Genomic DNA, 24,256 nt, shown 5'->3' with positions numbered 1-24,256 from the left:
AAAACTGAATAAATCACGGAATAATGTAGATAGAGAGGTACAAATTGACACACATACTTGGAATGGAATGGGGTTTTATTAGAACCAAAAAAATACAAAAGTTCAAAAAATGTCCGACAGATGGCGCTTCATCTAATCAGAATAGCAATAATTAGCATATTAAAGTAAGACAAAGCAAAGATGATGATCTTTACAGGAAATGTTCAATATGTCCACCATCATTCCTCAACAATAACTGTAGTAGAGGAATAATGTTGTGAACAGCATTGTAAAGCATGTCCGGAGTTATCGTGAGGCATTGGGGTCGGATGTTGTCTTTCAGCATCCCTAGAGATGTCGGTCGATCACGATACACTTGCGACTTCAGGTAACCCCAAAGCCAATAATCGCACGCACTGAGGTCTGGGGGCCTGGGAGGCCAAGCATGACGAAAGTGGCGGCTGAGCACACGATCATCACCAAACGTCGCGCGCAAGAGGTCTTTCACGCGTCTAGCAATATGGGGTGGAGCGCCATCCTGCATAAACATCGTACGTTCCAGCAGGTGTTTATCAGCCAGGCTGGGGATGATGCGATTCTGTAACATATCGGCGTACCTCTCACCCGTCACGGTAGTAGTTTTACTGTCCAGCGCCATCCGTGGGACATTTTGTGAACTTTTTCTTCTTCTTTTTCTTATAAAACCCCATGTCATTCCAAGCATGTGTGTCAGTTTTTACCTCTCTATCTACATTATTCCGTGATTTATTAAGTTTTCAAATTTATACTGACTTTTTGATCACCCGATATATTCATTTGATCATTCTGAGACTTTACCATGTTAACATTAATATACTTCTCTGCCTCGTGATGACTGGGTGTTGTGTGATGTCCTTAGGTTAGTTAGGTTTAAGTAGTTGTAAGTTCTAGGGGACTGATGACCACAGGTCCATAGATGTTAAGTCCCATAGTGCTCAGAGCCATAACTTCCATAACATTAATATACTTTAGCATAGGACACGAGGTATTGGCGGAGGTAAAGCTGAGAGGACGGGGCGTGAATCGTGCTTGGGTAGCTCAGTGGTAGCCGGCACGATAGCGTGTTCGGTTCTGAGAGCCGGCGGCCCTCTGTAATAAAATAACTGTGCAAAGGAATCAACGATCAACTTGAACAGGTGTCATATGACGTCCGCCCAGACCAAACACAACAAATAATACCGAACAAAATGAAAAAAAAATGGTAGAGCACTTGTCCGCGAAAGCCAAAGGTCCCGAGTTCGAGTCTCGGTCCGGCGCACAGTTTTAATCTGTCGGGGAGGTTTACTTTAGCATAAACTGATCGAGTTTGGAAAAGTTATTCCAGTTCTTAACTTCACTCTTGACTTATGGTGCAATCCTTTGTATGTTAAGCACAGGCGCGCTACGGACGATGTGGCGCTAGTAGCAGTGAATTGGGGTAAACCCCGACTCACTCGCTCTCCTCTGTACCACTTAACAATGATATAGCGCTTGTTTCGCCTCATCTGGAGCCGCTATTCTTTAGTTAAGTAAGTTCTCAATTGACGTCACAAGGACTGAGTGCACGTTGTGGCGACGTGTCGCTGGTAGTAATGAATTCGGGACAGCCCCGGCACATTCGCTCGCCTCTGTACCTCTTGACTTACAGTGATACAGCGCTTGTTTCGCCTCATCCGGAGCCGCAACTATTCAAATGGCTCTGAACACTATGGGACTTAACATCTATGGTCATCAGTACCCTAGAACTTAGAACTACTTAAACCTAACTAACCTAAGGACGTCACACAACACCCAGTCATCACGAGGCAGAGAAAATCCCTGACCCCGCCGGGAATCGAACCCGGGAACCCGGGCGTGGGAAGCGAGAACGCTACCGCACGACCACGAGCTGCGGACGCAACTATTCATCACGAAACTACTCAATTGGCCTCACTAGGACAGAGTGTACCCTGCATGCCAACAGCACTCGGCAGACCCAGGCGGTGACCCATCCAAGTGCTAGCCAAGCCCGACAGTGCTTAACTTCGGTGATCTGACGGGAATGGGCGTTACCACTGCGGCAAGCGCATTGACGTGTATACAAGTATTTTCATAAATTCATGATTGCTATTTTACGCCATTTGGTTCATTTTTAAGGATGTTTTCTCTTCTTTCCCGCAACTACCCTTATCCCAAAAAAGCACACTTACTCCAAATACTGTAAATATTTAAAACTATGAAATGTTTCAGGTACACGACGACGGTGAGGGTATCTGAACACAAGCCCTACCAGGTGAGAGAGTACACGTGGTGCTTCAACTTCCCACCAAGATGCTCAAAGTATAAGGTCAACTTCAAGACTGTCTACAAGACTCAAGTAAGTTCCTATGATATTTAGAAAAGCTCATTGCTAAGTAAGAGTGCTACATGAAATCTAGTACAGAGCATATGTTTATTCACTTACTTATTCATTTGTCTTGAGACAGTCTCAATTCATGGATGTAGTCAAAACATACACTATAGTTATGTATTCAGTTTTAAGCAGTTGGTTTTCCAACTGAGCTGACGATCTTCTGTGATCCAAAAAACTTCTACTTCCTACAGTTCTTTTGTTTGAGAAGACTATTTTTTGTAGCTTGTGGAGTTATATGAGAGCTGTATATAGGGCCTACCAAGTCTTCTCAAAATTCAAGGGTAATCAATTTGCCTTCAACCATCTGTTGATGTTTTTGAATATTCATTATCCACCTTTTCAGCAAAGGGACAGGTACTCATTTTTACACTGAGGTGTCAAGTCATGGCATACCTCCTCATATATCAGATCTCTTTTTGCTTGGCATAGTGCAGCAGCTAGACATGGCATCAACTCAAAAACTCATTGGAAGTCTTCATTATGGAGCCAACACCAGCTTGCACAGCGTCTTGACAACCCAGGTCTATGCCTTCGTGGGGTCTGCGCCATACTGGACCCCTACTCTTACCAACTGAAATTGGGACTCATCTGACAAGGTCACGAGCCCAGGAAACATGCTGCAGCCCATGTCATGCTGTTAAGAAAGGCACTTGTCTGTTGTTTGCTGTCATAGTCCATTAACGCCAAATTTCACCACACTGCCCTCGTGGATACATTCGTTTCAAATCCCACATCAGTTTCTGTGGTTATTTCATGCAGTGTTACTTGTATGTTAGTTATCCGTGGTGGTATCCACTGTGTTATCCATGGTGAGAGCTAATGCCTGAAATTTGGTATTCTTAGCATGTTCTTGACACTGCGGATATCAGAATATGAATTCCCTTATGATTTCCGAAATGGAATGTATAGTGCGCCTAGCTCCAACTAGCAATCTGTGTTGAAAGTGCAGCCATAATCACATCGGAAACCTTTTCACAGATGACAGTTCCCCAATGCACTGCCCTTTTATACCTCTTGTATGCAGTACTGCCGTCATTTTCTATCACCAATCTACATTTCATATTTTCTCCACTTTTTCCATCATCAGTTACTTTACTGCCCAAATAACAAAACCCGTCTACTAATTATAGTGTCTTTTTTCCAACTTTTTTTCCAATCTAATCCTGGCAGCATCCTGTGACTTGACTACAGTCCATTACCTTTGTTTTAATTTTGTTGATATTAATCGTAATAACCTCTTTTCAAGAACGGGCCATTACATCCGACTGCTTTTCCTAGTCCTTTGCTGTCTTCAAGGGACGTGTCATCATCAAACCTCAAAGTTTTTATTTTTTCTCAAAAAGATACAAAGATTTGTATGAGATATTTTAAAGAAGACAGTTATGAAATTTCTCATTTTTCATTTGTGGTAGGGATCTTCTTATATTTTGATGTAAATTTTCCATCAAATGAGTTTTCTCATAAAATTAGAGGGTGTTTGGTGCTGTTTCTTGTAAGTTTTCTATGGCATACTTGGTTTATAGATAGGCTTGGTGAAGATAGATAAATTGTCAGCAAAAGATATTCACTACAGTTTGATTCTCTGTCCTGAGACAGTGAGGTTTGTATTCTCTTTCCCCCATTCTCTGGTGACTGTGTCTGACATTATGTGATGGGGAGACTACATTGTCGAATTTTTCTACACTTTTTTCACCAAGAAATTTCATTTAAGATGATGTGTCTGCGAGAGTCTGCTAGATTAGTTTTCTAGTCTTCCTGTCTACTATGAGTTCTGCTAAAGTGCCTAGAATGGTTTGTCTGTCAGCTTCTTAATATCCACTAAGGTGGGAAATGTGGTGGTATCTTAATTTATCCTTGATATTGTCTTCAGCCACCAAAAAATATCAATTTTTGAAATATAAGTTGTGGTGACACACTGATCCGAAGTGTAGCACAAAGTCTAAGTTGACTTGGAACTTACTTCGCAATGTATTTACTCCTAAATTGCATTCTTTGCTGACGCCAAGACTTTTTCAATTGACCTTTGATGTGCATGGCCTCAATACAAAAAAACAAAAATAGTTTTCATGTAGACTCTCCCTCACCATGTAGAGTTCAGAGTGATGTTATGTGCTCCGATTTGAGGATATTCAACAAGCTCTCAGTTAACATAAATTGGAAATCACAACCAACATCATTAGACAAGCTGTCAATAAAAAATATGAACATATGTATCCAAATATGGAAAAGCCTCGTTAGCTTCATGGCAAGCAGCAGTGTTTGTTATAAATCTGTGTTGCAAGTACTAATGAACTGTGAACAGGGCTCTGTATTTACACATGTAATTTTCTTAAGTACCATTGTAATTAAGAAAATAAGAAGCTACTAATAGAGGATTTATAGATGCTGTATAATGATCTATTAAATTTCAGGCGTGTAGCCACATAAATAACATTTCTTATAATATTTCAGCTGTATGCTTTTTCTTCAATAAAATTCTTCAGGGTATCAGACCGCATCGTCATAATTTAAAATGCGCCAATGTTTCGGCCAGCGTTGCAGCTAGCCTTCATCAGGGCCTTACGTTATGCTTTTTGGCTGTCTTCAGTGTGAGACAAATGACGGATGCTACAGCACTCACTGTACTTTTAAACCCACAGACCACACTGCTATGCACACATTCACAGATACACGAGTGCCTGAGATATTGATTGGCAGCAAAAACGTGTGCATTAATTGAATATGTGGCTAAGTGGTTTATCCCCTGTGGGAGGTCAATGTATTGTTATGAGCTCCACTGAAGATGGCCGAAAGGTATATGGCCAAAAAAAATACATGAACAAATGGAATTTGTGAGGCAGCTGCATGCTCAGAATTTTATTGATCTGTTACTATGCCACAAACCGTGAAGCTGCAGCTGCTCTTTTGTTGCTTCCTCATTTATACTACTTTTTCCCCCAACTTACTCTGATTCAGTTTAACTGGCACAGAGTTGTATAGCATTAAGCAGCATATTGTTAATACAGTGTATGGATTAACTGTATTTTATTTCATTGTCCTTTACTAATGTATACTTTCACTTGGTCCACATCCCTGTAGGTTCTACTTCTTGATGGGATTCACAGAATACGATGAGTGAGTGGGGAATGAATAAAAATGACTGTTTGTGAAGGCTAAAGTGTGATATTGGACCTCTGCAGCACCCTACGTGAAATCCTGGTTGTGATGAAAAATTGCGGGTTAGCTTGAAATGAGGTACTTTAGTTGAGAGTTGGGAAGGCCAAAGAATGTGAATGCCCCCCCCCCCCCCCCCCCCCCCAAAAAAAAGGGGGTTGTGGTAATGGATCTGTAATGTTTACATATGTGCCTACTTAATGCACTTCCTCATTTTTAACACTCTTCTTGTTATAAAAACTAACTGCAAGGTAGATTCAGAAAACATATATTAGATAATGGACAAGCCTCTGAAGAGAGTTTTGGTGCATATTATCTAACTATAAACAATGAAAAACCAAAGAGGAGTCCACTATGTTACTTCTACTTGCAAAGCCAGTAAATGACATAAAAATAATTCTTCTTACGGCATGTATTTTACACATGTGGAATTTCAATGAGTGGTTTATGTCTGCTACTGTTTTGATGACTGTCATCAGTCACATACAGTTGATATTGGGGGATCCAATACTTTCCAACGTCAGCACATAAGAAAGGAATTAATACATATTAGTAAGAAAAATGAATGCACTGTATTTAATGTGTTTAAACACTGAGGTGACAAAAGTCATGGGCTATCTCGTAATATCATGTCGGACCTCCTTTTGCCTCACTTACTGCAGCAACTTGACATGGTACAGACGCAGCAAGTCTTTGGTAGTCCCCTGCACAAATATTGAACCATGCTACCTCTATAGCCGTTCTTCATTGCAAAAATGTTGTCACTGCAGAATTTTGTGTGTGAACTGACCTCTTGATTATGTCCCATAATGTTGATGGGATTCTTGTCTGGTGATCTGGTTGGCCAAATCATTCGCTCAAATTCTCCAGAATGTTATCAAACCAATCGTGAACAATTTATCGTGGAGACACTGTTATCCATAAGAATTCCATTGTTGTTTTGGAACATGAAGTCCATGAATGCCTGCAAATAGTCTCAAAGCAGTCAAACATAACCATTTCCAGTCAATGATTGGTTCAATTGGACTAGAGGATCCTGTCCATTCCATGTAAACACAGCCCACCCCTTTATGGAGCCACCACCGGCTTGCACAGTGGATTGTTGACAACTTGGGCCCCATGGCTTCATGGGAGCTGCACTGCACACTAATCCTACCATCAGCTCTTACCAACTGAAATCAGGGCTCGTCTGACAAGGCTACAGTTTTCCAGTCATCTAGGGTCCAACCAATAGGGTCGTGAGCCCAGGAGAGGCTCTGTAGGCAATGTTGTGCTGTTAGCAAAAGCACTCACCTCGGTTGTCTGCTGCCGTATCCCATTAACACCAAATTTCACTGCACTGTCCTAACAGATATGATAGTTATGTTCCACATTAATTTCTGTGCTTGTTTCACATAGTGTCGATTGTCTGTTGGCAGTGACAACTGTATGCAATCGCTGCTGCTCTCGATAATTATACGAATGCTGTCGGCCGCTGCGTTGTCCACAGTGAAAGGTAATGCCTGACATTTGGTACTGTCAGCACAACCTTGACACTGTGGATCACAAATTACTGAATTCCTTAATGGTTTCCAAAATGAAGTGTTCCATGCATCTGGCTCCAACTACCATTCCACATTCAGAGTCTTTTAACTTCCGTCAAGGGCCCATTATCACGTCAGAAACCTTTGTATATGAATCACTGTGTACAAATGATAGCTCTGCCAATGCATTGCCCTTTTATACTTTGTGTACGTGATATTACCTATGTCCTGTGTATGTGCATGCCGGTATCACATGACTTTTCCCACCTCAGTGTAAATCTTCAACCATTGTATGTGGTGAGTCATTGGAATAAAGGTGCTTCATAAGATTGAGAAGCATGTTTATTTCCTAAACTGGCACATTTTTTTGATTGTGGAGAATAAGAACTGTATAACTGAAAACTATTAAAAGAACTGGGCTCACAACATGGTTGAAAATCCACAGCTATTTTTTCTGAGTGGCTTTGCAAGAATAATTATGGATTTGTTTCGGAAACAGTTGGTCAGCCATATTGGACAGATACTTCGTCAGTATACAGGCCTCACAGTCATTAATGGCAGCTTAGAAAACTGGTTAAACTTCCAGTTCCTTAACAACCTACCCATGGTTTTCTCTACCATATAAACAGATGTGTAATAAATTTATAAATTGCTGAGAAACTTCACTAAGCATTATGAGCCAATAAATATGTGAATGTAGTTTTGGGAAATCTGAAAGGAAAACACCTATGGATGAAATTAGGGAGTGTAATAGAGAAATGGAGAAGTGATGACATTTAATATCAGCAAAGGCTGCCATGAAGAGAGATTTTTTCCTCAGGTTTGAGTGTAGGATTAATGTTTGATACCAGTATTTTCTTAAGAAATAACTTCTATATTCCAAGACAGTGGCTCACATGTTCTTTTTGGTAATGGCATAGGACTAGTGTACAGTGTATACAGAATGGAATTGATGCCTGTACTATTCAGCTTGCAAAACATCATATAAACATAATTTATTTTGGTTTGATATGATAGTGATTGAGTTTCTGTAATAGCTTTTTAATTCTACTGGCACTTCAGAACATGACTTCACCCTCAATATTTTTGTCTGTACCTGTACATTGTTAATGATTCTTGGAGTTGCAAGAAATTCTTGTGATCGAATTGTGTTGAACTGAAACAGGTTTTTACTTTTTTATACTGTATCTCCCCCCAATCGAGGCCCATGGTGATTTATCAATTTTCTGATGACCTGATGTTGTTTGAGAATTACTAAATGCTGTTATCTCATTTTCATGTTCTTATTTTCAGACTCTGGTCAAAACCAGGCCAGTACAAGACTGCTGTCACGGTTACACAAAGAGTTCGACAGGTGACAAATGCATTGCTGTCTGTTCTGACGATTGTCTGCATGGGACATGTGTTGCCCCTGATACATGCCAATGCTTGCATGGATATGGTGGACCCACTTGCAGTGTGTGTAAGTAAAACACTTTATGAACTGCAGCAGCTGCTTACAGAATCTCCCACCCCCACCCCTCTCCCCCCTCTCCTCTCCCCCTCCCCCTCCCCCTCTCCTCTCCCCCTCTCCTCTCCCCCTCTCCTCTCCCCCTCTCCTCTCCCCCTCTCCTCTCCCCCTCTCCTCTCCCCCTCTCCTCTCCCCCTCTCCTCTCCCCCTCTCCTCTCCCCCTCTCCACTCCCCCTCTCCACTCCCCCTCTCCTCTCCCCCTCTCCACTCCCCCTCTCCTCTCCCCCTCTCCTCTCCCCCTCTCCTCCCCCCTCTCCTCTCCCCCTCTCCTCTCCCCCTCTCCTCTCCCCCTCTCCTCTCGCCCTCTCCTCTCGCCCTCCCCTCCCCTCCCCCTCCCCCTCCCCCTCCACCTCCCCCTCCACCTCCCCCTCTCCCTCTCCACCTCCCCCTCTCCCTCTCCACCTCCCCCTCTCCCTCTCCACCTCCCCCTCTCCCTCTCCACCTCCCCCTCTCCCTCTCCACCTCCCCCCTCTCCCTCTCCACCTCCCCCCTCTCCCTCTCCACCTCCCCCTCTCCCTCTCCACCTCCCCCCTCTCCCTCTCCACCTCCCCCTCTCCCTCTCCACCTCCCCCTCTCCCTCTCCACCTCCCCCTCTCCCTCTCCACCTCCCCCCTCTCCCTCTCCACCTCCCCCCCTCTCCACCTCCCCCCCTCTCCACCTCCCCCCCTCTCCACCTCCCCCCCTCTCCACCTCCCCCCCTCTCCACCTCCCCCCCTCTCCACCTCCCCCCCTCTCCACCTCCCCCCCTCTCCACCTCCCCCCCTCTCCACCTCCCCCCCTCTCCACCTCCCCCCCTCTCCACCTCCCCCCCTCTCCACCTCCCCCCTCTCCACCTCCCCCCTCTCCACCTCCCCCCTCTCCACCTCCCCCCTCTCCACCTCCCCCCCTCTCCACCTCCCCCCCTCTCCACCTCCCCCCCTCTCCACCTCCCCCCTCTCCACCTCCCCCCTCTCCACCTCCCCCCCTCTCCACCTCCCCCCTCTCCACCTCCCCCCTCTCCACCTCCCCCCTCTCCACCTCCCCCCTCTCCACCTCCCCCCCTCTCCACCTCCCCCCTCTCCACCTCCCCCCCTCTCCACCTCCCCCCCTCTCCACCTCACCCCCTCTCCACCTCCCCCCCTCTCCACCTCACCCCCTCTCCACCTCCCCCCCTCTCCACCTCCCCCCCTCTCCACCTCCCCCCTCTCCACCTCCCCCCCTCTCCACCTCCCCCCTCTCCACCTCCCCCCTCTCCACCTCCCCCCTCTCCACCTCCCCCCTCTCCACCTCCCCCCCTCTCCACCTCCCCCCCTCTCCACCTCCCCCCCTCTCCACCTCCCCCCCTCTCCACCTCCCCCCCTCTCCACCTCCCCCCCTCTCCACCTCCCCCCTCTCCACCTCCCCCCTCTCCACCTCCCCCCTCTCCTCTCCCCCCTCTCCTCTCCCCCCTCTCCTGACCCCTCTCCTCTCCCTCTCCCCCTCTCCTCTCCCTCTCCTCTCCCTCTCCCCCTCTCATCTCCCCCTCCCCCTCTCATCTCCCCCTCCTCCTCCTCACCCCTCCCCCTCCTCCTCCTCACCCCTCCCCCTCCTCCTCCTCACCCCTCCCCCACGCCCCTGACCCCCCTCCCCCTATCCTGTCCCCCCACCCCACTCCTGTCGTCCCTCCCACTCCTGTCGTCCCTCCCCCTCCTGTCGTCCCTCCCCCTCCTGTCGTCCCTCCCCCTCCTGTCGTCCCTCCCCCTCCTGTCGTCCCTCCCCCTCCTGTCGTCCCTCCCCCTCCTGTCGTCCCTCCCCCTCCTGTCCCCCCTCCCCCTCCTGTCCCCCCTCCCCCTCCTGTCTCCCCTCCCCCTCCTGTCCCCCCTCCCCCTCCTGTCCCCCCTCCCCCTCTCTTCTCCCCCTCCCCCCTCTCTTCTCCCCCCAGCCCCTCTCTTCTCCCCCCAGCCCCTCTCTTCTCCCCCTCCCCCTCTCTTCTTCCCCTCTCCTCCCCTCTCTCCTCCCACCATCCCTCTCCCACCTCCCTCATATTTCATGAGATTTGATGTCATAAACTTTCAGATATACAAGAAAGTAACTTTTCTCAAAACAGAATGGAAATTACCCACATTATACTCATACAGTGTTTCATAATGGGAGCACCGAGGAATTTCCAACAAACTTTAAAATCATTTTGAACCTTTTTAAAACTTTTTCTCCCTTATAACCCCACAAAATAATGAAAAGAGAGTAGTTTATTGCTTACCAAATGTTCATTGTTTGTATGGTGAAACTGCAGCATCAAGCAAGATATCTTAATTTACTCTTTCTTTAGTACTAACTCTCTTTGCTACCCATTTTGCAGATAGTATCCACATATACCACTGAAGATACCTAGAGATATACACTCCTGGAAATGGAAAAAAGAACACACCAGGAACCGCGGTGTTGGCCGTCGAATGGCGCTAGCTGCGCAGCGTTTGTGCACCGCCGCCGTCAGTGTCGGCCAGTTTGCCGTGACATACGGAGCTCCATCGCAGTCTTTAACACTGGTAGCATGCCGCGACAGCGTGGACGTGAACCGTATGTGCAGTTGACGGACTTTGAGCGAGGGCGTATAGTGGGCATGCGGGAGGCCGGGTGGACATACCGCCGAATTGCTCAACACGTGGGGCGTGAGGTCTCCACAGTACATCGATGTTGTCGCCAGTGGTCGGCGGAAGGTGCACGTGCCCGTCGACCTGGGACCGGACCGCAGCCACGCACGTATGCACGCCAAGACCGTAGGATCCTACGCAGTGCCGTAGGGGACCGCACCGCCACTTCCCAGCAAATTAGGGACACTGTTGCTCCTGGGGTATCGGCGAGGACCATTCGCAACCGTCTCCATGAAGCTGGGCTACGGTCCCGCACACCGTTAGGCCGTCTTCCGCTCACGCCCCAACATCGTGCTGCCCGCCGCCAGTGGTGTCGCGACAGGCGTGAATGGAGGGACGAATGGAGACGTGTCGTCTTCAGCGATGAGAGTCGCTTCTGCCTTGGTGCCAATGATGGTCGTATGCGTGTTTGGCGCCGTGTAGGTGAGCGCCACAATCAGGACTGCATACGACCGAGGCACACAGGGCCAACACCCGGCATCATGGTGTGGGGAGCGATCTCCTACACTGGCCGTACACCACTGGTGATCGTCGAGGGGACACTGAATAGTGCACGGTACATCCAAACCGTCATCGAACCCATCGTTCTACCATTCCTAGACCGGCAAGGGAACTTGCTATTCCAACAGGACAATGCACGTCCGCATGTATCCCGTGCCACCCAACGTGCTCTAGAAGGTGTAAGTCAACTACCCTGGCCAGCAAGATCTCCGGATCTGTCCCCCATTGAGCATGTTTGGGACTGGATGAAGCGTCGTCTCACGCGGTCTGCACGTCCAGCACGAACGCTGGTCCAACTGAGGCGCCAGGTGGAAATGGCATGGCAAGCCGTTCCACAGGACTACATCCAGCATCTGTACGATCGTCTCCATGGGAGAATAGCAGCCTGCATTGCTGCGAAAGGTGGATATACACTGTACTAGTGCCGACATTGTGCATGCTCTGTTGCCTGTGTCTATGTGCCTGTGGTTCTGTCAGTGTGATCATGTGATGTATCTGACCCCAGGAATGTGTCAATAAAGTTTCCCCTTGCTGGGACAATGAATTCACGGTGTTCTTATTTCAATTTCCAGGAGTGTATATCATTTTACAACAGGTCAGAAAAATTAAGGTTTTGCATCTTCAGTGATAAAGGCTCTAAATTCTTAAGATGAAACATTCAACATATTAACTCATTTGTGGTAATCAAGACATTTGGAGCTGTTTTATACACAGTAATCTGATTCTTTAAGGAATCAGGGATTGGGGATTGGGGAAGGGCTCATACATTTTATATTGTCACTATTTCATCCCCGATTTCCAATTGTTTGATAACCTTATCTTCACCGTTCGGTACTAGGTTAAGTGACGCGATAGCATGTCGATAATCTGTCTAGTGTGACCACATCTCCATTTGCCTGTGACTTTCCCTGCTGTTTTCGGCATCCGGTGTGAATCGACCTCTGCAGTGCTTTGTGTCTGCTTCACAGACTTTCATCTCACGTCTCACAGTGCTGTAGTTTTGACGCACCTGCGAGGCGGTACACATTTTTGGACTACGACGTTACGCGAGCTGTCCGTTTTTCCACAGCGTGCCCGGAGGGACACTGGGGCCCAGATTGCCACCACCTGTGCCAGTGCCGCAACAATGCGAGCTGCGACCCGTACAGTGGGACGTGCCATTGTACGCGGGGCTGGCGCGGCAAGTTCTGCGACGAGGAGTGCCCGCCCTCTCACTACGGGCAGGACTGCAGCGAGGAGTGCCGCTGCCAGAACGGCGGCTCCTGCCACCACATCTCAGGTGCCTGCCACTGTGCACCTGGCTGGACCGGCCCTCTGTGAGTGTCTGCCCACCACTGCTGCTGCTGCTCCAGTCCCAGCGTTTCAAAACGTTTTAACAGACAGCTCTCGGTGATTTTTGTTTTGTGGTCATTAGGCCACGGTCTGAGGCATTTTTCTCTGCCTAACATTTTGTCTTCTGGTGCTGTCGACATTGCCAGAGGTTATAATGACTCGCAAAGCAGTTACATTGCAATATCAGCTAGCAAGCTGAATTGTTCGTATGTATCCAGGCAACAGTTGGTTCTTGAAGTCACCAGATGTGGAGCTTCTGTGAGATTGCAGCTGCTTTCTGAATTGGAATAGCCTCTGATGATGACTCCAGCATTGGAAAATGAACTGTTAAAGAAATTTGCCTTTTAAATGAATTAATGCCCATAAAACAAACATCACAGAAAATGCAAATACTAACCACGAAAACCTGCATTGCATGTACAGTAGAACTTTGATTTTACGTTTTTTTGTGATTCTACACCATAGATTTGTAGCTCCTGTGAAAATACAAGGGTTGAAACTTTAATAGTGGCAACTATTTATTTACCACTCGTACAAAATAGACACGTTTTTCAAAGTTTTACTGACCTTCAGACTAGTCATGAGCATTGTGTGTGACCCATTGCCAGCGATGTGGAAGTTGTGGGATACTCTTAGTAGTGCCATTTGTGTTGACAATTTGAGTGGCGCTGTCTATTGCCCGACGAATTTGTACCAGTTCTGAAGACCGACAGGAAACTGGAATGTGTGAACTGTTTTGTTTGAGGAAGCTGTGTTACTATGGATTGAGCATGACCCCAGCACCAGCACACACTATCTAAACAAGTAACTAGATATCTCCAACACCAATGCATAGAATGTCCTGGACAGGATGGCATGCCTCTATTCGTGTATCAGAAGGTACAAGACCTATAAGCAGATGACTTTTCCCAGCATGTGGCATTCTGTGAGTGATATCTTTGCCAAATTGTAAACATGTGTTTTGTTTACAAAGGAGGCTGCCTTCACAAGTGAAGGAGTATTCAACAGCTGCAATAGCCAAGTCTGGGAGTTGGAAAATCCTAAGGCATCACATATTTTTCATCATCAACAGGGATTTACCCAAAATGTAAGGACAGGTATTATTCACAACCATATGATTGGGTCATATCTTCTGCCTAATTACCACATATTTATCCTTGAAATACTACCTGAAACATCAGAGAAGATCCCAGAAACAGTCTGGCTGTGATTATGGTCCCAGGATGATGGGTCCCCACTATCCTTTTCTGTTGAGGTCAGAGGACATTTAGACAATGTTTTCCCCAATTGATGGCATGAGAGCAATGAGCCAGTGTCGTGGCCATCACATTCTTCCCACCTTACTTCTACAGACTTCTTTTTTAGGGTAGAGACTGAGCATTTTGTGTACAGAACGATAGTAGGCGCTACAAGAGCTGACTGCCCACTTGGCTGAAGATGCAGTGATTATTTGTGAAACACCTGGTGGTTCTGAGCATATTATAGTCATTGGCATGCAGATCCTAATGATGCATTGATATAGAAGGGTGGCGTATTTAGCTACATCCCTAAAACAATCACATTGCACCTTGAACACCATCTCTGAAGATCACTAGAATTTGGTTAGTTACATGTTTCTTAGGTCATTTGAATGGTGATTTTATTTAAATGATGTGGTATGAATTAGTTTACAGGATATGTATACATGTTTAGTGTTAAAATTATTAAACACATTATTTTTACTACTACTCGGCTAAAAATCTAGTTTGTGTGTGTTGGGGGGGAGGGGGGGGGGGGTGGTTCTATCTCTTTGTTATAAATATTGTTGCAATTATTTGAATAGAGCTGCCATTCGTTAAAGCAAGTCTCTCCACATGTTTTTATGACTGTCCAGTAACTATACTTTCCTGCAGACACCAGTATTGTTGACAAACAATGTGATACCTGATAAATTAGCTGCCCAGTAGGACATAATACATCCTATTAGTTCATGTTGATCTCCTCTGCAGGAATGAACATGGTTTCTCAAAGCAGTTGTGAAACTTTGCTTGCTCTGTTCATCCATGAGGCCCAAAAAGCACTAGTCACAGGTGCCCTGGTAGATTCTGTGTTCCTTAACTTCCAGAAGGTGTTTGGTACAGTTCCACACTTGGTACAGGGAGTGGCAATTGACTCTCATCATGAAAAAATTAGTATATTGCACACAAGTTGACAAAATACCCATTATTGTATGGTTACAGGATTTGCACACAGTTGCTGGAAGCAGTTACTTCTATAAAATATGTAGGACTATGCGTACAGAGTGATTTGAAGTAGAATATCGTATAAAACTTACTCATGGGCAAGGCAGATGGCAGACTAAGATTCACTGGAAGAAACATCAGGAAATGTAGTCCATCAGCAAAGGAATTAGCTTACAAAATATTTGTTTGGTCAATACTTGAATATAGCTTGACTGTGTGGGATCTGTACCAGATAGGATTGATAGAGTGATTAGAGAAGATCCAGAGAGGTGCTGAACATTTCATTACAGCTTGATACAGTAAGCATGAAAGGATCATGGAGGTGGTCAGAGTGGCAGATACTGTAAGAGATACAGTCTGGATTGTGGTATGGTTTACTAATAAAGTTGTGAGAATATACATTCTTTGAAGAATCAACCAATATATTACTACATCTTCATGTGCCTCATGAAAAGGTCCTGAAAATTAAACTAGGTAGATAGTGTCTTACCAGCAATTGTTCTTCCCACGAGCCACATGTGATTGGCACAGGGAAAGCGGGAAGTGAGAGGGATGGACAAAGTACCCTCTGCCACACACTGTACTGTGGCTTGTGGAGTATAATGTAGCTGTAAGTGTAGTTGTATTCTTTGAGCCAGTCACATGCCTGCAATGATACTCTGTACGATCAAATCTTGGTCAGTAGTTGACAATGTGGTACAGATAGTTACAGGACAATTGCATTTCCACCCTAGCAGTTACATCTACATCTACATGGATACTCTGCAAATCACATTTAAGTGCCTGGCAGAGGGTTCATCGAACCACCTTCACAATTTTCTATTATTCCAATCTCGTATAGTGTGTGGAAAGAATGAACACCTATATCTTTCCATACAAGCGCTGATTTCCCTTATTTTATTGTGGTGATTGTTCCTCCCTCTGTATGTCGGTGTCAACAAAATATTTTCGCATTCAGAGGAGAAAGTTGGTGATTGTAATTTCATGAGAAGATTCCATCTTAATGAAAAATGCATTTCTTTCAATTATGTCCAGCTGAAATCCTATATCATTTCAGTGATGCTCTCTTCCATATTTCGCAATAATACTAAACGTGCTGCCCTTTGAGCTTTTTCAATGTACTCCATCAGTCCTATCTGGTAAGGATGCCCCATTGCACAGCAGTATTCTAACAGAGGACAGACAAGCGTAGTGTAGGCAGTCTCATTAGTAGATCTGTTACATTTTCTAAGTGTCCTGCCAACAAAACGTAGTCACCGGTTAGCCTTCCCCACAACATTTTCTGTGTGTTCCTTCCAGTTTAAGTTGTCCATAATTGTAATTCCTAGGTATTTAGTTGAATTTACAGATTTTTGGATTTGAGATTTAGCATCTCACATTGAAGTCTGCGCTAAATTTCGAGCTTCTGTAAAAGATCGCCAATCTTGGGGATTTTGTGTCTTTTTAAATTTGGCATGTTCATTTTCATTGTTTCTGAAACAGTGTTCTGACGTGTTTTGTGTACCAACGAGGATCAGCTCCACCGCTTGTTAATTTATTTGGTATAAATCTCTCCATTGCTGCCTATATTATTTCTTTGAATTCAAGCCACATCTGGTCTACACTTATATTATTAATTTGGAAGAAGTGAGATTGTCTCTCAGGAAGGCACCAAGTGAATTTTTATCTTTCTTTTTTTTTTTTCCTTTTGATAGGTACATTTTTTGTTTATTCTTGGAGGATTTTAAGGTTGCTATATTCATTCTGTCTATGACAAGCCTCAAGCCTGTGTTCACTAATCGCAGTATCCGTTTTGATGCTCATTCTTAACTCAGGATTATTTGTTTCAAAGTGGTCAGGTTTTATATAATCAGTTTCTTTTATACCACAATCACATGATTTTTCACTGTTTGCCATTTCCAAGTGCATACCTCTACACACATAAATTTACACTGCCTCTCTTTGTGGTTTATATAAATGCAAGTGAGAACAGTGTTCCATATCTGTCAACACTTCAAAATAACATTACTTTCATAGTGGAATATGTACGTAAACATGAACGCTTAGAATATATCGCACAGTACATTACTCTATCATGGTTGATTTGACACTGTCCTGTTTACCATAAACAACTGGTCAAATATAGAATTTGGTGGACTGAGAACTCACATTTTGTCATCAACAAGACTCTTCACATTCAACAGGTGACTGTGTGGTGTGCAATGTCCAGTCATGGAGTAATTGGTTCGATATTCCTTGATGGCACGGTGACCACCGAACGGTACACGAAGGATTTGGAAGAACATTTCATCCCCTCTATCCAAAGTGACCATGATTCCGACAAGATGTGGTTCATGTAAGACAGAGCTCAACCCCATCAAAGCAGCAGGAGAGTGTTTTATGCCCTGGGGGAGCACTTTGAAGACTGTGTTTTGGCTCTGCAGTGACCAGAGGCCATTGGCATGGGCTTCGATTGACTGCCACTTTCTCCAGATAGGAACACATGTTATCCGTTTTTGTGGGGCTGTATTAAAGGCAAGGTGTAGAGCAATAACCCCAAAACCATTTCTGAGCCAAAAATAGCCATTGAGGAGGTTGTCAACAGCACTGATGTTTTGACACTTTTTGCTATTTGTCTGCGCCGCATCGCCAATGACTGGAGGCATATCAAACATATCATAATCTAAATCCGAATGTGTGTTGTGAAATTTAAACATTGAATAAAGTGTGTGCAGGCCATAGTTTGTAACTAAGTTACATTTTTTTTCCGTATAGTTCAATAACTGTCACCTTGTACATGTGCAACTACAGCACTAGTTTTATTTCAGACCATCGAGAGATACAGTATAATATTCTTGCTCATGTTTACTAAGACAGCAGTTATGTATTAAAATGAGAAATGTACATTTTTATATTCACACTGTGGGTGGTGATGTAAATTTATGAGTATAGAAATATGCACTTAAAAATGGCAAATTGCCAAAAATAGCGAAATGTAGGATAAATGGCGCTGATTGTATAACAGCCAGGATGGAAAGTTCAGTTGTCTTTCAATAAAATTTGGCTGTTTCACCTGAAATGAGAAAACTTATTGAGATTACATTTTAGCACAGTTACAGTAACTGTTATTGATTTGATGTTTTGGCTCACACTACAGGTGCCAGGACTTGTGCCCAGAAGGCAAGCACGGGGACGAGTGTCAGTCGGAGTGCCGCTGCCAGAACGGCGGGACGTGCAGCCCCACATCTGGCCAGTGCTACTGCACCACTGGATGGACCGTACGTACACACAAATACTCTGAGTAACAACTGAAGTAAATGTGAAATTGATAGCGGTGAAGTCTGTTACATGAAATGCTCAGGCAAATGTAATATTGCACTAGCGATTCTAAACTGGATTTCTTGCTTATTGTAGGCAGTTGCCTTAATCACTAGGCTGTCTGAAGTTTCCTCCTCTTACTTTCTGAACACTGTGATCTGGGATCTACCTGTAACTGTTTTCCACCATTTAATTGAGGTGCTCATTAATATAGTCTGATTAAAATTACTTGATAGTTGACATTTCATGCATTGTAGCTGGTTTGCTCCAACCAGAGCACTCAGCAGCATGCCCAAACTGTTGGTCATTGCCAGATTGACACAACAATTAATTTATTTTGAATTCATTGTCTGGATTTCTTTCTTGATATGTTCATATGTTTGGACTCCAAATTTTGTATCTGATCCTTTTATTTTGTATTTCATCACAGGATAGACACACGCACACACACACACACACACACACACACACACACACACACACAGAGAGAGACAGACAGACAGTGCTAATAGAATACACACGTTTTGTATACAGCACTAACCAAACACTGCTGGATCCTTCTGCTCAAGGATCAGTTCCACGTCATTTATATATTTATTATAGGCAGAGATTGGCTAACAGTAGGTAAACTTTGCATGACATTTCAAGGAGCCTAACTTTTGAAGCCTGCCAATTAGTCATTATAACTGGGACACAAGAGTCATAAATACGGCAGCCTTAGGTTGTGTAATGGCATAGTGTAGTGGTCAGCATATAATCCTTAGGTGTTGAAAGTCAAAGGTTTGAATCACAACAAGCGCAGTGAAATTTTATATTTTTCTAGATCTTGTCAGAAAACTATGATATCATTTTCATTTGATTAATTCATTTAAATGTAATTTTTTTATGTATGATACTTTGCCATGTCATTTTCATCATAATATTGACTTTATTGGCTTGTTTTCTTCTTCCTCTCTTTCTTTTTGTGTTTGGAATCTGCTTGTGTCACATATGATCTGAAACCAAGTGCCACCCAGCACTGCCCATTCAATGGTGACACAGCATCCTGTGTAGCCAGTGCGAGGATAGTTTCAGGTAACCAGTGACAGCGAGAAATTAGAGTTTGCTTTTACTGCTAAAACTGAAGTATTGCTGCAGGAGATGGCTATGCAAACAAACATATTATAAAATTTTTCTTTGTTGAGTTTGCTCATAGACGTTAGTCTTAAATGATCCTAATTTTACTTCTGCCACAGATTGTTGACCATCGTTTTCTTGGATACACTGCACATCACAAAGTTGTGGCTAGGTTAGGACATGAGTTTAAATACAGGGGTACAAAACTTGTCATCTGCTGTAGTTAAGTTATAATTCACTTAAAATCGGCTGTTGATAGAGGATCTCATATACCTAGTGGCAGCTGTTTCCAACATTGCTCCTCGTTAATGTTAACAACATTTGTGAAGTGACCCGCCATGTTTGTGTTTCGCTTTAACTGAGTGGTAACCAGCAGCAGATGTGGTAACACAGTTGTAGCAAGGGCAGATACAACTATCAAGTAATTTTAATCAGACTATAGATACCAAAATTTGCAACTTCTGTGGATATACTTCATCTAGTTGATGTCATTTTGTCCATGGTTACAGGTCTGCTACTTAAGTTGATGTCTGAGCTGATCGTGAGATTTGAAAAACAAACAGAAACTGTACAGAATGTTGATTTATTGTTAATGTCTAGCCACAAGAAAAACAAGCAAAATGTGATAATTGTAAGGTGGCTGATGAGCTCCCTAGTCATCAATTGGTGGACCTGCACAGATAGCCCTTCAGGTTTATGCAGAGGAGGCGAGACTGACACATACTGAAACCACTACCAGGATGACAAGGGCTGATGAGCTGACCGGCCTGGATGACATTTTTAGGTGGTTTCCCACAACCAAATACCAGGCTAGTACCCACATTCTGCCTCAGATACACATTGTGCAAACATTCAGAACACATACTCATGCTCTATATGTGGACACACAGGATACACAGAATGATGATCTTACATGTTCAGTCTCTTCAAACTTGTGCTAATCAGCAGCAGCAGCAGCAGACAAGCAGAACTAGGACGGCTTTTGCTGGTAGTCATTTACTATAGTTCAATTCTTTTATCTTGGCGGTTCGCGCATGCCTGCCCAGACGCAGGAGATTGCTGCGTTGTCAGTTGCATGCACCAAGAGAAGCAGCACCATGGTATAGTTCGCAAACTTACGTTTAGGGGGGAGCGTGCAGTTTATGAATTAAAGCCACCACGGCTGCATTAACCCTTTCACTGCTGCAGAGACGTGCTCCCCGCGTTCATCATTGCACTGCTCACCTGTGCAGACACATGGTGTTTCGACTGCTTTGACACACTTTATCATTCGATTTCACAAAAACTATTTGGCCCAAAACTTTGATTTTTACATGTCTTCTTGACTGATACCTTCCCCCCATAAATGACTTAATTTTGTTTTGATGTTCAACACAGTTATTGTGCAGCATTAGATGTAGTAAACCATTGCATGAAATTTTGAAGAGATTGCAGAGCTAAAAGTCCATAGCGTATACTTTCCATATGGTCGTATTTAGTTGCCACCAGAAATTTCAAAAAATTACATTCAAACAAATATAATTCATGAAGTAAGACACTTCGATATTGCTTTTAAATAAAGAAAATATTACGCACCAAACAAGGTTTGAATTCAGTACCTTTCGCTTTCCATCCAAACACTTTAACCATTACGCTAATGCAGCTCATCATTCAATAGACCTTCCGAAGGACTTTAAAATGGCACGCAAAATACCGACAAACACTGTTGGTATGACTATGAATTACTCACGTTTTGTCGAAGTACAATAGGAAAGAAACAATTACCGCTGTTCTTTATTGCGAAAAAGTGGTTATTGAGAATGATACAAACACCTTTCCTTGCTATCGCCTGAATTAGGAGGCTTATTGCTTGTTTGGTTTAATTAATTAATAGAATATGAAGCAATTGGTATAAAGAATGCTTTTTCCAAACTTTCTATAAAAGAAAGTCTGCTATCAAGACTTTGCATTTGTTCAATTACTTTATTTATGACTGAACGTTTCTAAAATTGAAGACACTCATCTGTGCTCTGCACTGCAGTCGAGCTCTGGCAATGTCGTTCTCTGTTCATTGGCTGACTGTGTTTTGTGACGTCAGATGCGCAGAACGGACCTAAACTCGGCCGCCATTGTAAATGACGCGCACTTTAGCACACAGTACAGTGTAGGGTAGCCATTGCTGTGTGCTGTTTTACATCTACATTCTGTAAACCATCATGAAGTGCATGGCAGAGGGCACGTCCTCTTGTACTAGTTACTAGGGTTTCTTCCTGTTCCATTTGCGTATTTTGCACAGGAAGAATGACTGTTGGAATGCCTCTGTGAATGCTGTGATTATTCTAATCTTGTCCCCATGATCCCTATGTGAGTGGTAAGTACAGGGTTGTCATATATTGCAAGAGTCATCATTTAAAGCTGGTTCTTGAAACTTCGTTAGTAGACGTTCTTGTGATAGTTTACGTCTGTCTTCAAGAGTCTGCCAGTTCAGTTCCTTTGGTATCTCTGTGGCACTCTCTCATGGATTAAACAAACCTGTGTCCATTCGTGCTCCCCTTCTCTGTATACATTCAATATCACCCATTAGTCCTCTTTGGTACAGATCCTACATACTTCAGCAATATTCTAGAACCTGTTGGCGAGTGATTTGTGAGCGATCTTCTTTGTACACTGATTCCATTTCCCCAGTCTTGTACCAATAAACCAAAATCTACCACCTGCTTTACCCACAACTGAGCCTGTGTGATCATTTGATCTCATATCTCTATAAAGTATTACACTTAATGATATGAATATAATAGAGGGAAACATTCCACGTGGGAAAAATATATCTAAAAAGAAAGATGATGAAACTTACCAAACAAAAGCGCTGGCAGGTCGACAGACACACAAACATACACCCAAAATTCTAGCTTTCGCAACCAATGGTTGCCTCGTCAGGAAAGAGGGAAGGAGAAGGAAAGACAAAAGGATATGGGTTTTAAGGGAGAGGGTAAGGAGTCATTCCAATCCCGGGAGCGGAAAGACTTACCTTAGGGGGAAAATGTCTGCTTGTGTCTGTGTATGTGTGGATGGATATGTGTGTGTGTGCGAGTGTTTCCCCCTAAGGTAAGTCTTTCCGCTCCCGGGATTGGAATGACTCCTTACCCTCTCCCTTAAAACCCATATCCTTTTGTCTTTCCTTCTCCTTCCCTCTTTCCTGACGAGGCAACCATTGGTTGCGAAAGCTAGAATTTTGGGTGTATGTTTGTGTTTGTTTGTGTGTCTGTCGACCTGCCAGCGCTTTTGTTTGGTAAGTTTCATCATCTTTCTTTTTAGAAGTATTACACTTAGGTATTTGTATGAGTTGGCTGATTCTGACAGTGACTCATTGGTATTACTGTCATAGGATACTATGTTTTTTCATTTTGTGAAGTGCACAGTTCTATATTTCTGAGCAATAAAAGCAATTGAAATCATATTGAGGTCTGACTGAATATTTATGCACCTTCTTTCAGACAACTGCATCAAGTGCAAAAATCTTGAGGTTACTATTAATATTGTCTATGAGGTCATTTAATATATAACATGAACAGCAAGGGTCGCTACATACTTTCCTGGGCCACACCCGAATTTATTTCTATATCTGATGATGAGTTAGCTATACTTCAGTCTGTTTTGTACTGTTTCCGTGTCACAAGTGTTAGTAATTGTTGCAGTTACAATCTTTATTAAACATGCAGGTACATACAGGGTTGCCACCTCTCCCATATTGTACTGGAACACCTATGTTCTTTTGATTTTTTTTTTTTTTAAGCCAAAGGCCTTCCCCCTTTTTTATTTTATCAGGGAGATAATATCTATTATCCCTGAGAAAATGAGACCGATTAACAGTATAATCTGCCACATATTTTCAAATCTCATTTATGGATGATTGTTACAACATCAATTAATTGATGTGGCAAAGTAATATCAATATGATGACTACATCGATAGGCAGTGAATGCAAAACAATGTTTAACACGGCAGCGAGTCGTGATGGCATTTTTCTTGTTGTTTCTTATTATAATGCAGTCGTATTAGTTTTTGTTCTGCCTAATCAGAGTAATGCAATGAGGATGAGCCCAAAACTGCCTAAAAATAAAGGAAGTACTTATGTATGTATGAAGAGAGGTGGGAAGGAACTCATTTATGTGTTAATCCAGGGAAGGAAACAACTATAAAGCATGTTGCTCCCTTTGCAAGTGTGAGTTCAGCATTGCACATGGTAGTAATACAGACAGTCAGCAGCACACCAAAACTGAAGGACACAAGAACAGAGTTAGGGGAATTAATACATCCGCTAAAATATCCAGCTGTTTTCAGTGCCGAAGTGGTAGTCCTCCTGGAAACGGAAATGAGCGAATGGCATTGTGAGCCAGGAGTCCCCCATTCGAGGAAGTTTGGCTGCCGAGGGCAAGTATTTATTGCATTCGATGCCACATTGGGTGACCTGTGCATTGAAGATGGGGATGAAATGATGATGAGGACAACACAACACCCAGTACCTGAGCAGAGAAAATTTCCTGCCCCAGCCAGGAATCTAACCTGGGCCCCTTGGCGTGGCATTCCGCTGCACTGACCACTCAGCTAATGGGGGCAGACGGTAG

The 24,256-nt window shown here is 43.9% G+C and overlaps 1 protein-coding gene across 1 annotated transcript in view; it reads left to right on the top strand.

Annotated features, from left to right (window-relative positions):
* LOC124718762 (protein draper-like) overlaps window positions 1–24,256 on the top strand; it is a 336,146-nt gene that overhangs the window by 293,212 nt on the left and 18,678 nt on the right. Inside the window, exons 3-6 of the mRNA XM_047244376.1 lie at window positions 2,227–2,353; window positions 8,359–8,527; window positions 12,755–13,001; window positions 18,376–18,496. Coding sequence (XP_047100332.1) covers window positions 2,227–2,353; window positions 8,359–8,527; window positions 12,755–13,001; window positions 18,376–18,496 — 664 coding nt within the window. The remainder of the gene's footprint in view (window positions 1–2,226; window positions 2,354–8,358; window positions 8,528–12,754; window positions 13,002–18,375; window positions 18,497–24,256) is intronic.

This window comes from Schistocerca piceifrons, chromosome 10 (genome assembly GCF_021461385.2).
Source record: "Schistocerca piceifrons isolate TAMUIC-IGC-003096 chromosome 10, iqSchPice1.1, whole genome shotgun sequence".
Taxonomy (NCBI): domain Eukaryota; kingdom Metazoa; phylum Arthropoda; class Insecta; order Orthoptera; family Acrididae; genus Schistocerca; species Schistocerca piceifrons.
This window is presented reverse-complemented; position numbering and strand designations above follow the sequence as displayed.